Raw genomic sequence first — 21286 nt, 5'->3', positions numbered from 1 at the left:
GGGATTTACACACAAGACAGATTTGAACAGAACAGCCTAGCCAAATCCAAAGTGCATAAGGCTGGCACACCCTTCACTTTGATCATTTGGTAAGCCCTAAGTAGGCATTGATAGTAGCCCAAGTTTAATCAGAGGAGAGTGCCTATCAATACGTACTGAAGTTACAAAGTTACATGGATCCCACCAACAGCAGATGGACAGTAAAGCCATCTAAATTATCTACTTTAAGAAGGGTTTCCACATACCTTACATCTCCTCCTAGATATTAAGAGCTCCTTAACAGCCAGAGTCCCTGGGTAGTGCAAACAGTTAAGAAACTCACTTGCTAACAGAAAAGTGGAGGTTCTAGTCTACCTGGAAGGGCCTCAGAAGAATTTATTCTGTTGATTTATTTCTGAGAAAAATAAGCCTCTGAAAACCCTGTGGAACACGGTTCTATTCTGACATATACAGACTCGCCATGAGTCAGAAACAATATGTATGCAACTGGTTTACTCCTTAGCCACCAAAAAAAAAAAAAAGCGACCCTTCCTTGGGTTTCTGACGTGGTATCTCTATGGAAGTAGATTGCCCAATCTCCCTTCCAAGGAGTGGCTGGTGGGTTTGAACCACTAGGCTTCTGGTTGGCAGTCAAATGCCTTAGGCACTGCGCCACCAGAACTCCTTCCTTAGCCATGGGAATAGTTATTTCTACTCCTCTATTTCCTTACTGTCCTATTCTCTCTGGATCACTCTCCACTTAAAACAAAAAGGTCCAAAATATAATGCGGCAGGCCCAGAACTCTTAGATGGGTTCTTTAGATCAGATATCTTCACAAGAGGCAAAACATTTAGAATATAAGATAATGACTATCAGAAGTATTATGCAGAATAATAAAGTGGGAAAGAGGTGATTAGTACCAAGAGAAGGGAACGATTTTAGGACACTCTGAGTAACAGGTTTCTGACTTTTGCCTGTGTGGCGGGCTCTGAGGTACATGTCTAGCCCACCTAGGAGCAAAACAGGAGGGGCAGTTTGGGTTTAGCTCCATTGCATGGTTCTGAAAATAGTCATCAATACTATGTCTTAAGTTTACTTTGGGGTTACAACTAATTTTAGCAGATCACAATGTCAGCCAAAGTTAGTGAATTTGGGGTAGTCTCACTTCTCTTGGGTTCATTCACTTGGATTCTACTGAAAACTAAGAAAATAAAACACAACAGGGAAACACTTTCCCTTAGGCATGGGTCTCGCTGTTTGTGAGTCCACCTGCTAAGCCTCTGCACATATACCTACTGGATTTTGCTGGGCTCGACCTCACTCTCAATCCCCTCCTTTCTCATTCCTCTGTCCTTCTCATCCTTCTTGACCAGCTTTTCTCAGGATCTGGAGGATCTTCATAAAACGGAAAACAATTATACCCACACTCAAGACAATTAATTTAGAGACTTTGGCAGACATGGAAATAGACCGAAATAGTCACTGAGAACCTAAGAAGGGGCAGACTGTGGAAGGGAGGGGAAGGGAGGGAGTAAGCACAGGGAACAATAACTTTTCCAGGTCTACTGTGGCACTAAAACTGGTCTGCCACCCCCACAGTTTGCTTTTTCATTAACACTCATCATTCTGAATGGAGATTCTGGTCCCCAGGAAGGCACATGGCAGACAAAGTCAGAACCAAATCACAGCCCTAACCCTTTGCACGCAGCTCAGGGCATGCGGGCTTCTCTGCATCCCCCGTTGAAGCTGATACATTTACATAGTAGGAAGTACCCTCCAGCAGAGGCGGTGTTTCCCGTGGTGTCCCTAAACATTCACTGGTACCCATACACAATCATGCACACAAACTACAGACAAGCAGGCTCTTGCCAAGAGGCAGCTGGTGGTTCTTCATGCCTTTAAATTTAAACCAAGTTAGATTCAGGTTGTTGTAGATCTGGCTATGAGCATACCCAGGGGTGCATCCCTAGGTCAGGCTGGGTGTGCCAGCTTAATCCAAATCGATGGATATACAACGACATTGCTTCACACGTGTGACCCTCTTCTTCTTAGTGGGCGGTTGTAGTTCGGGGCAGTTGAGTGTGACCATCATGGTAGTAAATTTCTTGGGCTTGCAGAAGGAGCAGGATTGAAAGGAGCCTTCCTCCTTCCGGATGTGCCGTGGGATGTAGAAGGAGTTGCACTGGCCGTAGCAGAAGCGGTTGATGATGGTGCGGCTGTTGCAGCCCTCCTCGTGGATGGTCTGCTTCAGCGGCTGGGTTTTGCACCAGTCTCGCTTCAGGTATTTGCGCTCCGTCACATGTAGGGCCTCCTGGCTGGACTCCAGCACTTCCTCCCCGGGCATGGCAGTGCCCCGCCCTTGGCCCCGCCCCCGGTTCCTGGAGCCTGGCTGCTCAGGCGACTGAGTCTGCTCTGAGTCATTGTGCTGCGCCTTGTCTGGCGGGGGGATCGCCCCTTGGGACCCTTTCTTTTTCCCTTCGGCAGCCGGCAGCAGGGTGCCCAAGAGGAGAAGCAGGGCTCCCACAGTGTAGGCAGTGCGGCTCATGCTAAAGGAGACAAGCACAGACAGGGGAGACAGGGAAAATAGAAGTTAATTCATTACAAAATGAATAATAGCAGCTAACGTGTTATCAAGGAGCTCTGGTAGCGCACCTAGTACCTAAGGCACTAGACTTCTAACCAGAAGTCTTGCGGTTCAAACCCACCAGGCACTCCTCAGAAGGAGGATGGGGCAATCTACTTCAGTAGTGATACTGCCTTGGAAACCCAAGGAAGGGTCACCGCTATGAGTTGGACTCGGTGGCATATAAAAAAAAAAAAAAAAAAAAAAAACATGTTATCAAACCAAACCCAGCTGCCTTTGAGCTGATTCCTACTTGGGGAGACCTGTACGTGTCAGAGTGCTCACAAGGTTTTCAGTGACTAACTTTTCGGAAGTAGATCACCAGGTCTTTCTGCTGAGGAACCTCTTGGTAGACTGAACCTCCCACCTTTAAGTTAGCCAAACACGTTAACTTTCTGCACTACCCAGGGGCTCCCAACATTGATCTCAGGCTTATGTTAAACACTTTCTGTAAAGTATTTCATTTAGGTCTCACACTATCTCTATAAATTGGGTATTATTCTCATTATTGCTATTGCATTGTTGCCCTCTTGATCAGCAAGCCAAGAAGAAACTTGCTCATGGTCATGCAGTTAATAAGCCAATATATGAACAGAGCCTATCTCTTGAATGCTTGTACTCCCACAGGAATTTCTTCTCAGCTTTGTCTTTGTATGACAGACCCTTGACTGTATTCACTCATATATTTCACAAAATCTAGTAAGCTCCTGGTGCCAGATTACTTTTACAAGTTTTGGGGGAACATATTTTCTACCTTTTTTTTTTTTGCGATACATGTCATATTTGCCATTTCAACATTCTTCACATGTACAATTCAGTGACAATAATATGTTCATCATGTTGTTCAACCATCACCATTAACCATTTCCAAATCTGTCCATCAACTTTAATAGATGCTCAGTATTTCCTAAGCAATGATTCTCCCTTTTGCCCTCCCTCCTGCCCCATCCTTAGAAACCACTAATAGCCTTTAGTCTCTATATACTTCTCTATTCTGGATCTTTCAAATAAGTGGGATCATACAATATTTTTTCTTTTGTGACTGACTTATTTCATTCTGCAAAATGTTTTCAAGGTTCATCCATGTGGTGGCTATCTTGTTTTGTAAACAAGATGAATTAACTTCACTGCCCAAAAAGCCTCATTCTCCAGGAAAAGCTTGCCCTTTCTCCCTGACCAGCTTGAGTGTTTTCTGAGCTGTGCCTTGCTCAGCTGGTTGAATGCTTATGAGAATGTTCATAGTTTTCAGGCATTGGAAGAGAAGGAGAAACCTGTGGAGAAGGTCAGAAAGCACTGACAGAGGGAGAACAACTGAACAGGATGAGCACTGGATGGGAGTCAAGACCAGTGATCCAGCTATTATCTGACCTTGAGAAAGTCACTTTACTTATCAATAAGTGATTTCATCTGAAAAAGACACAAATACCTCACCTCCCCAGATAGGTTGTGCAGATCAAAGTAGATAAGAAAGTAATTTGAGAGCTAACCATAATGGAAGGTGGGTATTACAGACAGAATGAATTACTGTACCTGGAAGATCACAATTCATAAGGCTCCTTGATCTCCCGCATATTCTCATCTAGGAACTGGGTCCAGACATTCACTATATTATTCTTTATGGTATGATTTTTCTAAGGAGCCCTGGTGGTACAATTGTTAAGCATTCAGTGACTAATGGAAGGGTTGGTGGTTCAAACTTACCAGTAGCTCTGTGGGAGGAAAGACCTGGTAGTGTGCTCCTGTAAAGATTACAGCCTAGGAAACCCTATGGGGTAGTTCCATTCTGTCATGTAGGGTCACTGTGTGTCAGAATCTACTTGACAGTACCCAACAACAACACACACACTTTTCTACCTTTTAAATGTGAAAAATATTATTCAGTGTGAAATACGTCATTATGTGTGAGTGCATACGATATTTATGTCTGTGTGTGTGTGTCTATATATAGACATACATATTGATGGTATATCTATGTCTATATGATTTACATACATCTACATATGTATTTGGGAGCTCTGGTGGCATAGTGCCTAAGGCATTTGACTGCTAACCAGAAGGCTAGCAGTTCAAACCCACCAGCCACTCTTTGGAAGGTAAACTGGGAAATCTTCTTCTGTAGTGATAACCGCCTTGGAAACCCAAGGAGGGGTCGCTATGAGTCGGATCCCACTTGACGGCAGTGAATTTGGTTTTTCGGTTATATATATGTGTATGTATGTGTCTGTGTGTGTGTATACACACACACACACACACACATACAATTTTAAAAGGAAAAATGGGCACAACTGGACAGGTATATACAAGTATTTACATTAATAAACGCTATACACATGATGAATAAATGACTAAATAACTTATTGTGGATGGGCCTGGAGCTAGATATAGGTCAGAAAGGAAAATATCATATGAACAATGGCAAAAAGAATTTAAAAGAAAGGAGAAGGGAAGTGTAGAGAAGACTGACAAAAAGCAGGAAAACCAAGATGGAGAAAGAGAAGGAAAAAAAAGGAATGGAATATAAATGAGAGGGGAAAACAACCAAACCCATTGCCAACAAGTTGATTCCAACTCATGGCAGCCCTATGTGTGACAGAGAACTGCTCCATGGGGTTTTCTTGGCTGTAATCTTTAAGGAAGCAGATTACCAGGTTTTTCTTCCATAGTGCTTCTGGGTAGGTTTGAACCACCAACCTTTAGGTTAGCAGTCGAGTGCAAGCTGTTTGTGCCACCCAGGGACCTAGAAAAAGACTATTTTAGAGGCAAGGTGTTCAGGGAAAGTAGGACAGATAGAGGAGGAGGAAGAGGAAGATAAGCATATTTTTCAAAAAATGAGAATGCTAGAAAGAAGTGTCCAAACTATTAAGATTCTCCTAGAACAGTGCTTCTCAAACTTGAATGTACAGATGAATCACCTTGGGTAACCGTTAAAATGTAGGTTTTGTTTCAGTAGGTCTATTTTCCTAACAAGCTTTGAGTAGCAAAACCTATAACACTTGCAGGGGGAAGAGAAGCATTACTAAAATATGGAAGGATTTTCTTTCCAAGGAGTGCAGTTTCAAGTTCATCACAAAGGCCTCCTTCTTCTGGGTATCACACCAATCTGACCTGAATCTTTACATCCTCCTTCTCTTCTCCCTCCCATGGTTTTCTCAGCCCAAGAACATAGCTGCAAAGGATCTCTATCCCCACTCTCTTTCTGCACGCCAGTATTACACATGACAATCACTACTGTTGATGCTGTGTGTGCCATAAAGTTGATTCCAACTCATAATGGCCTTACAGGACAGAGCAGAACTGCCCCATTGGGTTTCCTAGGCTGTCATCTTCATGAGAGCACATTGCTAGGTCTTTTCTCCCTAGGAGCTGCTGGTGAGTTTGAACCACCAACCTTTTAGTTAACAGCCAAGCGCTTAACCATTGCATCACCAGGGCTCCTTATGATAACCACTAAGTACAATTTAATAGTAATCTTATCATCATCCCCCAACTGCACAAGTTAGCATTATTAGCTAGGGCAAATATCCAAAGACAAAGGCAATGTGTAATCTACATTCTCTGAGGGACATGTCTGGCAAGTAAAGATCATTCAACTCAATAATAATGTGGAATTAAGATAATTAAACATTAAAATCAAAATATCCTTAAATGGCACCATCTTCCTAACATTCACCTAATACTCTGAGGCAAGTACAAGTTTGGACCTGGTAATGTGACATTTCACTCCTGCTTCAACTCTCAGGCTCCCTGGTTTTTGTCAGTTTATGTCACAATATCCCTGTTCTTCAAACAGAGCCTTTTCTTCCCCAACAACAAGAATAACCAAAAAAAAAAAAAAAAGTCCTTGCTTTGTCTTTTCAAAAAATCACTTATTAAAAAAATCCAGTTATAAAACAGTGCTGATCTTCTCCAGAGACTAGGATAACTTGAGCCATCTCCTGGGCAAATCCATTGTAAATCTGAGCAGCTTTCACAAGTTTCTGTTGTTTATGCAATTTGGGGCCAGAATCTAAAATAGAATTCAATCAGTGCCCATTTTAAAGGAGGCACATAGAAGCTAGCCCTAGGTATATGCTCACAGTCTTCCTCCTCTCCCACACTAAAAATGGCCCGCAGGCCAATTCAGCACTCCTAGACCACGGTCCTCAGACCCTCAGAGCCTATCCTCTCAGAGGCCAAGCTGAGCCTGACTGGGAATGTCGACTGTCTATGTTTCCTGCAGGAGTCCATCCCCTCTCTCAAGGAACTGTCAAAAAATGCAATTTTCTTTCTCCAGACAAGCTGTTGTTGTTGTTGTTGTTGTGTGCCATCGAGTTGGCCCCGACTCATAGCGACCCCTCCTTGGGTTTCCGAGGCAGTATCACTACGGAAGTAGGATTGCCCAACCTTCCTGAGGAACCTCTTTATATTCAGCTCTTCTTTTCTGGCATTTTCATGTCTATCATTGGTAAATACCTAGTCTGAGATTCAGAAGAGCTTATTCATCATCATATCCACTGGTGTGTGGCATATAGAGTGGGGCTCATTAAATGAATGATGTCTATGGACCACATCTATCTTCAGGGTTTCCATTCTTTGCCTGTTAAGATGGCTTCACCCATGCAAGTAAGCAGTGGAACCAATTGCAGTATTTTTGGTTTCTGACCCACAGTAATGCAAACCTCATCTAGCCTAGAGAGCTTCCTAATACTTGCCTTTCTTTTTCTAGGAAAACTCCAATGTCCACTACTTCCCACCTGGTCTCAAGCTGAATGCTGTGGGTTTTATTTTCTAATTGAAGTCATTTTTTCCACTATGGCAGAAACCAACAATAAAGCAGTAAATTCAAAATTAGTCAGTTGTGGTTTTCAGCTTTGGACAGACTTCCTGTTCCTATGGGAGTGCACATACTCCATAAGCCAAAGGGATCTAGAGTGACAGGCTGGTGGTTTTTGTTTGTTTGTTTTATAAAAATTAAATGTTTCTCAAAACAAGATTTATTAGCTCTGGAAAATATTACAAAATGCTTTTTCATTTTTAAAATGCCTTCTCTTTAAACATCTTAGGTACTGTTTGTGAAGCCTTTGAGTCCTTAAACATATAAATAGAGAGAAATAAAGGTCAACTTCAAGAATCTCAATGAATAGAGACTTCAGCTTGTCAGAGAACACTAGCACTCTGAAGGGCATTGGTTATTTTAATGAGTAAGAGTGAGGGGGTGAGGACTATAATTAATATTGGAACTAGGGCTCTGTCAAATCATTGTGGTCAAGTCACCCTACAATCCCTACTCCCAAACTGGTCTTGATTATTCAGTGATGAAAACAGTAATATTTTGCTCTGGAAATCCCTATCGTATCACCACCTAATAGCTTGCACTTTGTAAATATCATTCCAAACTCCAAACCAAACTCACTGCCATGGAGTTGACTCCGATTCATAGTGATCTACTTTCTTTGGGTTTCCAAGGCAGTAAATCTTTACGGAAGTAGATTGCCTGGTCTTCCTTCCACAGAATGGCTGGTGGATCTGAACTGCCAAACTTCTGGTTAGCAGCCACAGTCATGGAGAAAATCAAGATGTAAATTCCTTTAGGACAAAAACTATCTTGTTTCCCACATCAACACCTAACAGGGTGTCCCATAATAATAATAAACACTCCAAATGCTGTTCCAGATTTAAGTTCCTATGAATTATCATATCCAATTATCAACATCCAACTATGAGTTGCAAACATTTTCTGGTAATTTCTATTCATGAAACGACCTACATAATTAAGTTAAAGCTGCATCTCATGGAACCAGAGCACATCATCATGCCCCACAAAGCCCTCCCACGTCTCCTTTGCAGACAGTACTAGCCTTATTTTCAAACTCTGACTCAACTTCCCTTTAGTGCATATCTGCTTCTCCAAGTAATATGATCATTATTTTCATGGTGAGTTTTCTCTGCAACTGTTTTGCATCATCAAGCTTCACTCTACCCTTACTTGTTTTTTTCCCTTACCACTCTCCTCCCCTCCAATCCACTTGCCCAAGAGCACATAAACAGTCTCAAAGTAGGTTTCTCTACTTGACCATTTTCAGTTTCCCATAGTGATCAGCAGTAAACATCTGCCCACTAGGATGGATAAGATTTAAAAGAAAAAAAAAGAAAAGAAAAACAAATGTTGGTGGGGATTCTGGAACCCTTATCCATTACTGATGTGAATGCAAAATGGTGCAGCTATCATAGAAAACCATGTGGCAGTTTCTCAAAACTACACATAGAACTACCATATAACTCAGCAATTCCACTCCTAGGTATATACCTAAAAGACTTGAATGCAGAGACTCAAAAAGAGACTTGTACACCAATGTTCATTGCAGCACTACTCACAATAGCCAAAAGGTGGAAACAACCTAAATGCCCATCAACAGATGAATGGATAAACAAAATGTAGTACATGCATACAATGAAATACTAGTCAGCAAATAGGTAAAATGAAGTCTTAATACATGCTACAGTATGGATGGGGCTTGAAGACATTATGCTGAGCAAAATAATCCAATTGCAAAAAAGCAAATATTGTATGACCTCACTTATATCTGCTTCCATAGTGATACCACCTCAGAAACCCAAGGAGGGGTCACCATGAGTTGGATCCAACTGGATGGTAGTGCATTTGCATTTCACTTATATAAAAAGACAAGAAAAGCATAGAGATCAAAGTTTATTAGTAGTTACCAGGAGTGGGAGGAAGAGTGGAAAGGGGGTTAATAGTGATGGAAAAATCGCATTGATTAAGGGTAAGGTCGAACAGCCAATTCTTGTAATTGCTGTCAATACGTTGTACACCTATAAAAATTTGAACTGGCAAAAGCTGTGTGATAAATATATTTACAATGACAACAACAACAAAATTGTAGTTGCTGAGGCTGCTTATGTACAATCAAACACCTCTTGGCATTTGGTTTGGAGGTTTAGATTCATGGTTTCATGGGACAACCCAGTTAATTGACCTATTAACATGGTTAGTGCTTCTCTTCTACCTCTTAGTTTGTTGCATAGTCCCTAAGGTCTTAAAAGGTTGCAAGAGGCCATTCAAATCACAATTGGTCTCTATTCACCTGGAGCAACAGAGGAAGAAGGAGAATTAGGAATAGGAGGAATATGTGGAATATGTGGCTAATTGCCTCCATGAACAACTGCCTCCTTTGCCAGGAGACCAGAAGAACTGGATAGTGCCTGGCTACCATTACTGAATATTTTGATCAAATATTTCAGAGAGGAATCCAGATCAAAGGGGGAAAAACGCAGAACAGAATTTCCAACTCTCATGGACTCCAGACTTCCTAGAGCCATGGAAGGTAGAAGAACCCCTGAAACTATTATCCTATGATACTCTTTAAACCAAAAATATCCCCTGAAGTCAACTTAAAATTGAACAATAGCTTAGCTTAACTAGTAAAAAATATCTGCCTTGAGCATTATGCTCTTTTAAGAACTAACTATATGAGATCGAATTAACAACAGCAACTTGAAAGATTAGACAGGAACCTCAGGGGCCATTGAGTTTATGTTAATGAAGGTGGAACAACTCAGAAAAGGAGAATGAGAATGTTGTACAACTCTAAGAATGTAATCAATGCCACTAATTATGTATGTAGAAACTGTTGGATTGGTGTACAGTATTTTCCACATATAATGTACCCATGTAAATAATGCTCACACACACATAACATAGAAAACTAATGCGCAAGGGGGTTGCACGGCTTGCCAAAACCTTAGTAATGTTTTGTTATTTGCATAAATATACACAACAACTAAAGAAAGAAAATTTAGAAGAAAAAGAGTAAACATCTGCAGGCAAAATAAGCCATATTAACCAACTCTGTCCTTTGTAGGGCATGTGATTTATTCCAGTCTTCACGTAGGCTCTAAGAACACTATCTTCTAATTCTGGGAAACTTAGAAATGGTATGTATGACCTTGTTTCCAATGTTCTTGACTCCACAGCAGTGGAATCATGTCTTTGGTGAAGTGTAGGCCAGCTCCTTTCTGCACTGTTTTCATTGCATTTCTCATTTTAGCTAACAGACCCACACATAATCAATTAAATGGAGTTTTGAGTAGAAATTACAGCAAAGAGAGAATGGTCAGGAAGCCATATGTCTGTGCCTGAACTTCTGATTAAGCTCTCTTGATGAATCAAATTTTAAAAAGACATCAAACAAGTATGTCATCAAATTATTCTTCCAAAATAATGGAAGCGACAGCAAATGCCTTAAGTGAAGGCCATGTTTTAGAATAATTTGTTCCTTTCTGCCAGTACTAACTCTTAGATAAAGGCAAAGTAGAAATAGCTAGGAGAGAGTAGATAGATTGTTTTTAATGTGATTATTAATTGTAAAAATAAAAAGAGAGAGAGAGAGATAATTAACTTTTAGCAATTAAGTGGAGAGCTTCTTTAAAATATACTGCTTTTGTTTTTGTTTTCTCCCCTCCCTGGGCAAGTCTCGAGAGCTCTGGTGGCTTAGTGCCTAAGGCATTTGACTGCTAACCAGAAGGATGGTGGTTCAAACCCACCAGCCACTCCTCAGAAGGACTATTGGGCAATCTACTTCTGTAGAGATACTGCCTCAGAAACTCAAGGAGGGGTCACTATGAATTGGGATTGACTTGAAGGCAGTGAGAGTTTGGTTTGAGGGCAAGTCTCACTAAGAAGATTTAAAAAAGAAAAAAAAGGCTAATGGCTGGAACACTGCTAGTGGTGAAGGATAGTCTCATTCTCTCTACATTCACCTCTCACGTACCCTGACTAGAGCCTTCGTATTGTAAAGACCATTCAAGCTCAATCAGGCGGGGGTCATAGAGCAGGGAGAAGACCACCTGGTGGTTAAACATCTCAGGAGTTCTATGCTCTTTGCAAGATTTTTTAGTGAAGTTAATGATCGCATACAATTCTTGAGGTCAACAGGAAACGAGTTAGAAGGTAATAAATATTAAATGTCCACTGAATACTGTTGAGAGGCAACCAACGTAAACATCTGTATAGTAAAAGATGTGTGTTGGTCATTGTGTGAGTGTGATTTAGGATTTAATTCCAGAATCACCTTGCAATATGTTCTGATGCTATACACTGTTGCTACTTCTACCAACACCACCACTAATAATAAGAGCTAACCTTTATTTTTGAGCAATTACTATACCAGGCATTATGAAAAAATTGTGTTTGAATTTTCTCGTTTATTTTTCACAACAACCTATGAGGTAGATTGAATCATCTCCCCTTTATCAATCAGGTAAACCAGATTCAGATAAAGTCAGGAATCTGTCCAAGGTCACACAGCTCCTAAATTGGGAAGGCAAGATATGAACTGAGTTCTGTCTAATCCTGAAACACATGCCTTAACCACGTTTCTGCTGACATGCAGCACAGAATTTAAGGATGCATGAATTTGTTTTCTAAATGCAATAGGTTCAACGAATATTGTAAATCAAATAATTATCTATTTTGCAGCTTCATGCTCACATGTGAAGAAAAATACTACTCTTATCCCAGGCATTCTTGTTGTACTTTGCATTTCTAAGAGCATATGTTAAAACTAAAGAAAATCCCTTGCAGATGTAAGGCATAGGCTGGTAACACTTGCCTTTCGCTTAGATGGTGCAGTCACCTCCCCTCCTCTCCCCTCCCCTTTCCTTCACATAAAAGGCTAGGTTTTCCCTCTATCTTCTCTGTTCTAGGACATGCATCACAGCTTTACTGTCGACAAGATTTTCTTAGAAGAAAGGTCTGTGACATAAAAATTCTTGGCATTTATCACTTTTAATATTTAAATTAAAATTAATACTTGATTTTAAAGCATTATCACTTTTTAGTGATAGCATCATCCACTTCAGTTTAGAAGACAGAACAGACAGCTTTCATTCAGAGATGGGGGTACATAACAGCTTTCTATTCTTTCCTCTGTAGCCACTCAAATAGAGACTAGATTAGCCAACCTGGACTTCCTACAAATGGGTTAGGAAAACATTTGGTTCAAAATGAACTTTTAAGAAAATAGGAAACCTGTGAAATTACAAAGTTTACAAAAGACTCTAATTCCTACAATGACCTGGAGGTTAAACACACACACACACACACACACACAATGAATTACAGTTCTAAAGAACCTTTAAATAATTAGTCAATACTAACAATTCGGAATCGACTCCACGGCAACAGTTTATCCAGTGATAGTAATCAAATCACCTACTGTCGTAGATTTGAGGTGTGCGCTGGGAGAGATGAAAATCTGTAGTTTGCTTAACATCTTTTCTTCCTTGTTTTGAAAAGTCCATCTCCTCGAGTCCCCATCCCCCACCCCCTTCTAAAAGGAAAAAAAGGGGGGGGGTAAGGGCGAGCCCTACGGGTGAAAGCAGACTCCCGGCCCTGGAATCGGGGTTATCTTAAGCTCTTCTAAGCTATTTATTTAACTTGTATACAACCAAGAAAAAAAAAAAAAGCCACTACTCTTGGGTCCCTGGGACAGGTTCAAAACCCTGGTGACCCACTTAACACAATAGATTGTTTTATTCAATTCATGTCCTGGCACCATCTCGAAAGGGAACATAAACAGACGCGCACACCGCTCGGATTTGCTCTTTCCAGCAGGAGATCCAATTACCTACTGATAGTCACCTCTCTGCCCCCCACGCCGAAACGATTTAAGAAACGATTTTAACCCGTAACTTCGAAGTTTGCTTTCTGTCTAAAAGAACCCAGATTCCAAGGTGGCTGCAGAGAAGCAGCAGGGCTTGGCGAAGGAAACGGATTCAAGCCAGTTCTAGACACGCGCGGAGGGCTTCGCAGCAGAGGCTAGTCGTCTCCCCTCCACCCGCCGCAACTCCCGGGGATCGTTGCCAGAGCGCCGCGCGGAGAAATGCCCAGCTGGGGAGCCCCCAGGACGGCCTTGGGGGCCGAAGACAATAATGCCAGGCAAGAGCAGAGAACTCGTCTGTTCTTCTCTGTAGTGTACATAGGTTTCCAGCCCGCGAACTGATAGCCCCGATGGCCCATTGCTTCTTAAGCTTCAGAGGACTCAGAGGGGTGGGCAAGGCAAAACTGCGCGCGAGGACTAGAGCGACCTGGGCGTCTAAGCCGGGCACCAGCCATCCTCCTGCCGCCAGTCCTGCGTTGTCCGTCGCCCATGGAACACAGAGGTGAGGCTGGGGCCTCTAGGGCAGAGATTATGGTACCTGCGCAAGGGGGACTTGGCCGGTTGTCGCTGCCCGGCGCCTGAACTTGGTTTTCTTGACGTCATTCAGCCAAGGCACTCGTGGAAACGGGAGAGGCATGGCCGAGGGAACCGAGCGCCCGCTTGTGCGTAGCCAGCACATGTGTGGATTCCGGGTGAGCCTGCGTGCTCGCTGGACCACGCGTCCGCACTGCGCACCGCACTCGGGCTGTCCACTTACCCGACCCTCTGGTTTCCAAAGCGGCTGGACCCGGCGGCTCTGCTCTTTTCAGCGCGCGCTTGCCCACTTCTCCATCTCACCTCAGGGATGGGCAAATGGACCCCCGATTTTCCAGACCCTCGAGCCCACAGCAGGATCGCTTGAACCTCAAGGAATCCGATGAGAGCCTCAAGATGTCACCAGCGCTAGAACAGTGCGTCGGACACCTGGAAACCCTCTTCGCGCAACTGGCGGCGCCGTCTGCGGCCGAGACGCAGGTCCTCACGTCGCATCCTGCTCCGGCGCTCCCGCCTCCCTACTCGTACCTCCTGGTGCGGACCTCGCGAGCACCAAAAGCGTGCTAGCAGGGCTAGTGAATTCGAAACGAGATGTGGGGTCATCCTGCCCTCTCCTGACATCCTTTCTCCCTGCCTTTGCCTGAGGGCTGCGCGCCGTGAGGTCACGGTAGCCGCGACCTCGGCAGGAAAGACCCGGCGGCGCCGCCCGGGAGCCTCGGGCAGAGCACTTGGAGGGCTGCCGCGGGTCTGCACCCAACCGGCTGGCGTGGTTTGCCCACCCACTCCAGTTCCTGACGGGCGCTTCCTTACTCACCTGTCAGAGCGGCGGATCTTCGAGGCCTGCGCTCTAGAAGCGTGGCGCTGCGTGCGGCCGCGGCCCGGGCCGCCCGGGCTCGGCGCGGGGTCAGCGGGACAGACAGAGATGCTCCTGTTGCTCGCTGGGTCGCCCGGTCCGCGGAGGGCGCACCGAGTGCTGGGCATCGCGCCGTCTCCGGTTTAAATGCCGGCGGCCGAGCGCGACGCCCGGGGCCGCGCCTCTTCATTGGCCAGGCGCCGTCGCCGCCGCCGGACCCGCTATCCACCCCCTTTCCCGGTACTGCCCCCGCCCCCCCCTCTCCGCCCGCCTCGCCTCTTTGTCTGCTCCCCCCGCCCCGGCCGGCTGGGAGAGGTCACCCCAGGGAACCGCGCCTGGAATGCACAGCAAATCACATTTTCCGCTCCCGTTGGAGGGGGAAGCGAGGGAGGAAATCCCCCCGGCTCTCGGCCCCTCATTCCTCCTCCGCCTCAGGCCTGGGCTTTTCCTCTCGCCGGCTCCGCTTCGCCTGCGCCGGCCGCACGGCGCGTTCTGTCGCGGAGAGTGTACCGAGAAGAGCAAGATGCCCGTGAGATCACTACTGATCAAGCGATTCTCTCCCCGTGCAAGGAGCGAGGCTGCGGGACCGTGTGGTCGAGAGGTCGCCACGGCTCCTCCCGCGGCCCCCAACTTCGAGGGCGCTGACCCCGGCGCCCCCGTTAACCCCGGCGGGCTTGTCCGCCGCCAGCTAGAGCCCTGTCGCCAACATGACACCCTCCTCTCCTCGCCCGCCACGGTTCTTTCAGCTCAGATGCAGGCGGCCTCGGCAGTGAGTGAAGAGAGAGGAGGAGTGAAGGAGAATATATGTAAAAGGACTCTCAAAAGTAAAAGTTTTCTTTGCTAGCGATCTTTGAAATGGGAGGGAAGAGTCGCTAGGCGAGAAGAGGTTTTCTGTAGCAAATTAAAGATGGATAGATAAATCAGGGAAACAAAACATCCAATGAGAAAATAACAGAAATTTCAGAGGAAAATCTAAGCGTAAAGACTGATGTCGTGTTCTATATTGATTACTAAGGGCTAGATGAATGCGTAAATGTTTTTCGAAAGATGAGCGAACACTTTGATTTGGTCTCTTGGCTTGAACATCGATTCTTCCAAGAGGCCGTGAGTTTTGTGTTTCGAGGTTACAGTCTATGCAACAATCAGACCGTCACCAAGATCTGCAAAGCGGCTCCATCAGCCAGGTCAGAGGGTGATTTTGAAACAGATTTGTAATAGAAGGAAATTTAAAGGTGTCTGTACTGACGAAAGCAAAATAAAACAGTGGATGCCATCAAAAGGTACTTGTGAAACATCCGTGATTTAAGTACTTGGCTTGAAGAAAACAAAACAGAGTATTTTCTTTTTAAGGAGGCACTAGGAGGAGGGGGGCGAGTAATATTTTGAGAACCTACTAGACACTCTTAGGAACTTGAAATTGATTTTTAAAGTATTTGAAGCAAGAAGGAAGTCTGCACTAAATTAATAGCTGGAGGATCCTAGTGTGTGAATGTTTTGTTTGTGCAAACAGCAATTTTCATACATGAGCTCAGTGCTGCACTTTTTGTATTTCTCAATACTTTTTTGTTATATCATCTCATGAGCCATAGCTTATAAATGTCTGCAGGATGTGAACATTCAGTATGACTCAAAAGACCTACTGTGGTTGGACTGAGCTCCCAGCAAGATAGATAGAAATATAAAACTAACAGTTCAGCTAAAGCCCACCACCAAACTTTATCCAGTCAGTTATTTCTATGTGTACACTATTCCCCAAAGAGAGCATATTTCACAAATTCATTAACTTTTTCAGATAGTAGCATATATCAAACAACTCAAAGTTTTAGTCAGAAACGTTTTCAAGGCTCATATAAACTGCCCCAAATAAAAACAGAAAGTGATGGAGCTCACCTCCTGAGTTGGAAGTGATTGCTTTGGAACCCTGATATAGGTTTCATGTACCTCTATCTCAGAGTCCCTAGGTGGTGAAAGGGTTCATGCACTCTGCTGCTAATAGAAAGGTTGGAAGTTCCAGTCCACCCAGGGGTGCCTTGGAAGAAAAGCCTGGTGATCTACTTCAGAAAAATCCACCATTGAAAACCCTAAGGAGCACAGTTCTATTCTGACACACTTGGGGTTGCTGAGTCAGAAGTAACTCCATGACAATTGGCTTTTATCTCTGTCTCTCTATAGTTAATGTTGATGGTCTCTGTGATCCTTCCTCAGGAGGCTACCTGGACTGCATTATCAACAATAGAAACACACACACACAACTTTCTATCCTATTTCATTGCATCATTCTTCTTTGTGGCCATTTACCTCTCCCTTGGCATTATAGTTTTCTCTGCCTCTCAAACTTAAGTTGCATGAGGATAAGGTCTTTGCCCATCGTGGTTACTTTGATTACACCAACAATAGATCATAGAGTACCTAACACAGAATTGGGATTCAATAAAGAGTTATGGGTTGAGAATGTTCAACACATTCCTACTTACTACTGTACCAAAAGCTGAGGATATAATAAACACAAACCTTGGCTTCACAGAGCTTACAGTCTAGTACATCTGTATTTATATAGATATATCCCAGCTGTTTGCTTCAGATTTGCATTTCCACAGTGCAAACCATTATCCAATCAGGACAAGACATAAGAGTGAAAACTCCTTAGACCTCTTTAAGCATAATTACATAATGAATCCTGCACTTAAAGTAGTAGAATGGCAAAATGCTGTCAATATTAAAATTTTAAATCTGAGATGCCTAAAGAATGATCACTTTATTTTATTTAATGAAATTACTTTCAAACTACTTTGGAGCTAGTGTGAGAATTGTAGATTTTGCTCACCTCCTGGTTTGTAGAAGTAAAGTCCTTTCCTCTTGGTTTGCTCACCTATGTATAGAAGAGTGGCCTAATCTCCAGGGGAATGAACTTTGAAGAGTTATGAAGGCTTTTGTAGGGAAGTTTTTATTTAGATCTGCAGAAGCTGTTTACAATTGTTCACCCAATTGCAGAGACTATGTATGTCATTTTACATTCGATTAGAAAATATAAGGCCTTTTATACATTTGGAATTAACCTTGTATACTCTTTCTGGATATAAATAAATGCATAATGAATTTGAGAGTGGTTAAAAAAGAAGATATTTGCAGCAAACAACAGTTAAAAGATTCATATCTAAAATGGATCTTTCCTCTTATAAATTACAAATAACCTAATGGAGAAAACGACTGGCAAACCTGACAATGCACAAAAGGAAGAAAGCTGAACAACCAATAGACATATGAAAAGATGCTCAGTCACCCCAGTAATTGGGAGAAATGCAATCCGAATCAAGAATATACCCTTACTTATCTATCAGATCTCTGGTGGCATAGTGCCTAAGGCATTTCACTACTAACCAGAAGGCTGGCGGCTCTGACCCACCAGCCACTCCAAGGAAGGAAGACTGGGCAATCTACTTCCATAGTGATACCGCCTCAGAAACCCAAGGATGGGTCTCTATGAGTTGGATCTGACTCAATGGCAGTGACTTTGGTTTTTTGGTTTAGCTATCAGATTAGCAAAGATTTAAAAGTTTGACAGTATCTGATATTGAAAAAGGTATAGAGAACATATACTCAAATCCACTGAAGGTGAGAGTTTTAATGGGGGTATATAGTCATTTGAGAAAGTAATTTATCAATAAATGATAAAATTAAAAAAGCATCTAGTATACCTCCCAGCCATTCCAGTTCTATAGGAATAAGCACTTACACAAGGATTAGAAATTTGTGTGAGCTCTTCTATTGAAGTATTATTTATAACAATCTTGGTGTCCATCAACAGGAGTAGGAATAGGCATAGGAAATTATTTTATTCTTTTGACAAAATACTATACAGCTTCTAATAGGAATGGACTGGATTTCATATTTCAACAAAATGCTCAAAAACATAGTCATACATGAAAGAAAATGCAAGTTACGCTATTATGCCATTCTGTATATCTTATAATAAACATAAAACAATAGAATAAATGATAATGAAAACATACGTGTTCATGTAAATATGTAAAACAGTGGACTGGAAACTAGACCTGTGGTGGTGCTCACCAGCATGGGATGGGTGAATAGAGGGTTGGGGATGGCAGACAAAAGAGAGTTCAGCTCCACAATGTTGTGGTGTTCATTTATTTTTAAAAAATCTTGAGACAAAAATGACAAAGTGATACTTCTCATTCCTAGGTCATGCGTATATGACGCTTGTTATATTTTGCTCCATATATCTTGGTATATTTTTAAGTTTGTCAAAATTAAAACAAATAGTCTGATCTTTCTATCATGATTTCAAGAAGTATCCTGATCATCATTTGTACAGTGGCATTTTCACTTCCTCTGTGTCTTCTGTCACCAGCTCCAATCAGGGTAGCCATGTTTTTAGAACACACACAAGCTTTCATTGGTGTTTGTATGTCTCCCGATCTATCTGTGGTCATCTTCTACCTATGTACCTCATGTTCTACATATAAGTAGTAAAATGTTTACCAGTTTCCTGAATGTGAAAAATGCATGTACATGTGAAAATTCCAAACAATGCTTCCAGGTATAAGTATGTGAAAGGAAGAATTAATCAGACCATTGGAAGCCTGATTCCATACAAGTATTTATTGCATGTACTACATGTGCAGCCCAATATGCAAAAGGTGAACATGTTTCTTCACAGGCCTTCATACAGGCACAGTGTGAAAAGCACTGAACTTGAACTCAGAAAAATCAGAATAAAGTCTTGACTTCCCCTCGTAGGATCTGAGTGTCCTTGGGTTAGATATTTAACCCCTCTGAGCCTAAATTCATCATCTGTATTGTAGGAATGGTAATAATATCTACCTCAGGGTGGGTGATGAGATTAAGTAAAATAAGCTCAGTGAAAGAACCTGACACATAACAGATACCTAATAAATGTCAGTGTCTGCATGGATACTAGAGTCCTATTGTCTAAAGCAAAAACCATAAAAGTGTAATATCAGTAATGGGTCATGTCTTATATATATCTTTATATTCCCAGTGCATAATGCAGGGGATGGCACGTACTAAGTGCTTATTAAAGTTACTGAGTACTTGCATTGGTGAATAAATACATGAATAGGGAAGAAGGGAGGAAGGAAGAAAGAAAAGAAGGAAAGGAGGGAAGAAGAAGAAAGGAGAGAGAAAGGGAGGGAAGGAGGGAGGGAGGAAAAAGTAAATGAAAACGAGTGATACCATTCCAGAAAACAGCACAGCAACCTCTCCAGGTTTTCCTAAAACCAATTGTTTTTGTTGTTGTTAGTTGCCGTAGAATCGATTCCAAGTCATTGTGATTCTGTGTCTTTAGAGTAGATAGAACTGCTCCTTAGGGTTTTCAAGGCTGTTTGACCTCTCCAAGCAGATCATCAAGCCTGTCTTCCCAGGCACCTCAGGGTAGGTTTGAACCGTCAATCTTTTGTCCAGTAGTTGAATGCTTAACTGTTCCTACCACCCAGGGACTCCATTAAAATCAGTAAAGAGGGTGTAGCTTCTACAGAGGGGCACAGGCAGAACAACAAACGCTTTTGGCTCTCTTCTGCCTGCACAGTAAGAATCTCTTTAACCAAAAGTTACAGAACACAAGAGAAAAAGACCAGGGATGCCCGGACATGTAGCAAGGGAGGCTGGAACTGTCATACCTAGAACTGCAGACGGAGATATGGGGAGTGAAACAAGACAGAGAGACAGAGACAGAACCATTTTTCTCAGCAAAAATCCACATACCAGTGCTTAAATATAATGGAAACTACTTGAAATGAGGTTCCCATCGTTGCACGCAAGCTGAGTGAATCTTGTTAAGTCTGAGAACTTTTTGTTTGTTTCAAGTTCTTTGAGGTGGCTTTGCTCTTAGAAAAAAATGTGAGGGAACTTAATCAGTTATTGATTTCCTGCTTTCTTTTAAAGTTTGAACTATGTAATTCTTCATTTTCTAAATCTCTTTTTTTTGGGTACACTTTCCAAGAAACCTTTATTCTACCGCAATTTTAAAACACCAGTGCCTTGGAGATCTACTGAAAGTAAACTGAAAAGCTCTGGGTTTTATCTCATTGTCTTGGGCTGCCACCTCCTTATTATTATTATTTTAAAAAAATTTTTTGGTTTATTTAACTCATTTCTAGTCTTTGATCCCTTTGAGGACTCCTCTCTTTCTTTATTCAAAGATGTTCTGGGACTTCTCTTTTCACTCTTTTTGCCCTTTTATAAGTCTGTAAGCATACATTGATTCTGCTCTTGCTATAATTGTCCACTTGCTGGTTCATTGCCTCCTTTAAAGATTTTATAGAATTAAAAATTATTATTAAAAAACTACAAACTTCTCTTAGGCAACTTGGAAAACAGAGAAAAGTATTGAGAAAATTAAAATCTTCTGTAAACCACAACCCAAAATTAACCACTGTATGTCTCTGTATATGTGTGTGTGTGTGTGTGTGTAAGACATTTGACTGCTAACCGGAAGGTTGGCAGTTCAAACCCACCAGCTACTCTGTGGAAAGAAGACAGGGCAATCTACTTTGGTAAAGATCTACTGACTCAGAAACCCAATGGGGGTCACTAGGAGTTGGAATAGACTTGACAGCAGTGGGTTTGGGTAGATATATATAATATATATATATATA

The 21286-nt window shown here is 42.5% G+C and overlaps 1 protein-coding gene across 1 annotated transcript; it reads right to left on the bottom strand.

Annotated features, from left to right (window-relative positions):
- Positions 1-1970: 1970 nt before the first annotated feature.
- GREM1 (gremlin 1, DAN family BMP antagonist) lies at positions 1971-2525 on the bottom strand. The gene has a single exon (XM_042780899.1). It carries the CDS (start codon positions 2523-2525, stop codon positions 1971-1973), a length of 555 nt encoding a protein of 184 aa, XP_042636833.1.
- Positions 2526-21286: the final 18761 nt, after the last annotated feature.

The sequence above is a fragment of the Orycteropus afer genome, unplaced genomic scaffold, assembly GCF_000298275.1.
Source record: "Orycteropus afer afer isolate SDZICR_OR568_19922 unplaced genomic scaffold, OryAfe1.0 scaffold00068, whole genome shotgun sequence".
Taxonomy (NCBI): domain Eukaryota; kingdom Metazoa; phylum Chordata; class Mammalia; order Tubulidentata; family Orycteropodidae; genus Orycteropus; species Orycteropus afer.
Note: the sequence above shows the minus strand (reverse complement) of the source record. Positions and strands in the feature narration are given on the sequence as shown.

Bases quoted from the DNA above. Each gene is read 5' to 3' on its own strand.
- GREM1 (XM_042780899.1), bottom strand. From the start codon at position 2,525: ATGAGCCGCACTGCCTACACTGTGGGAGCCCTGCTTCTCCTCTTGGGC.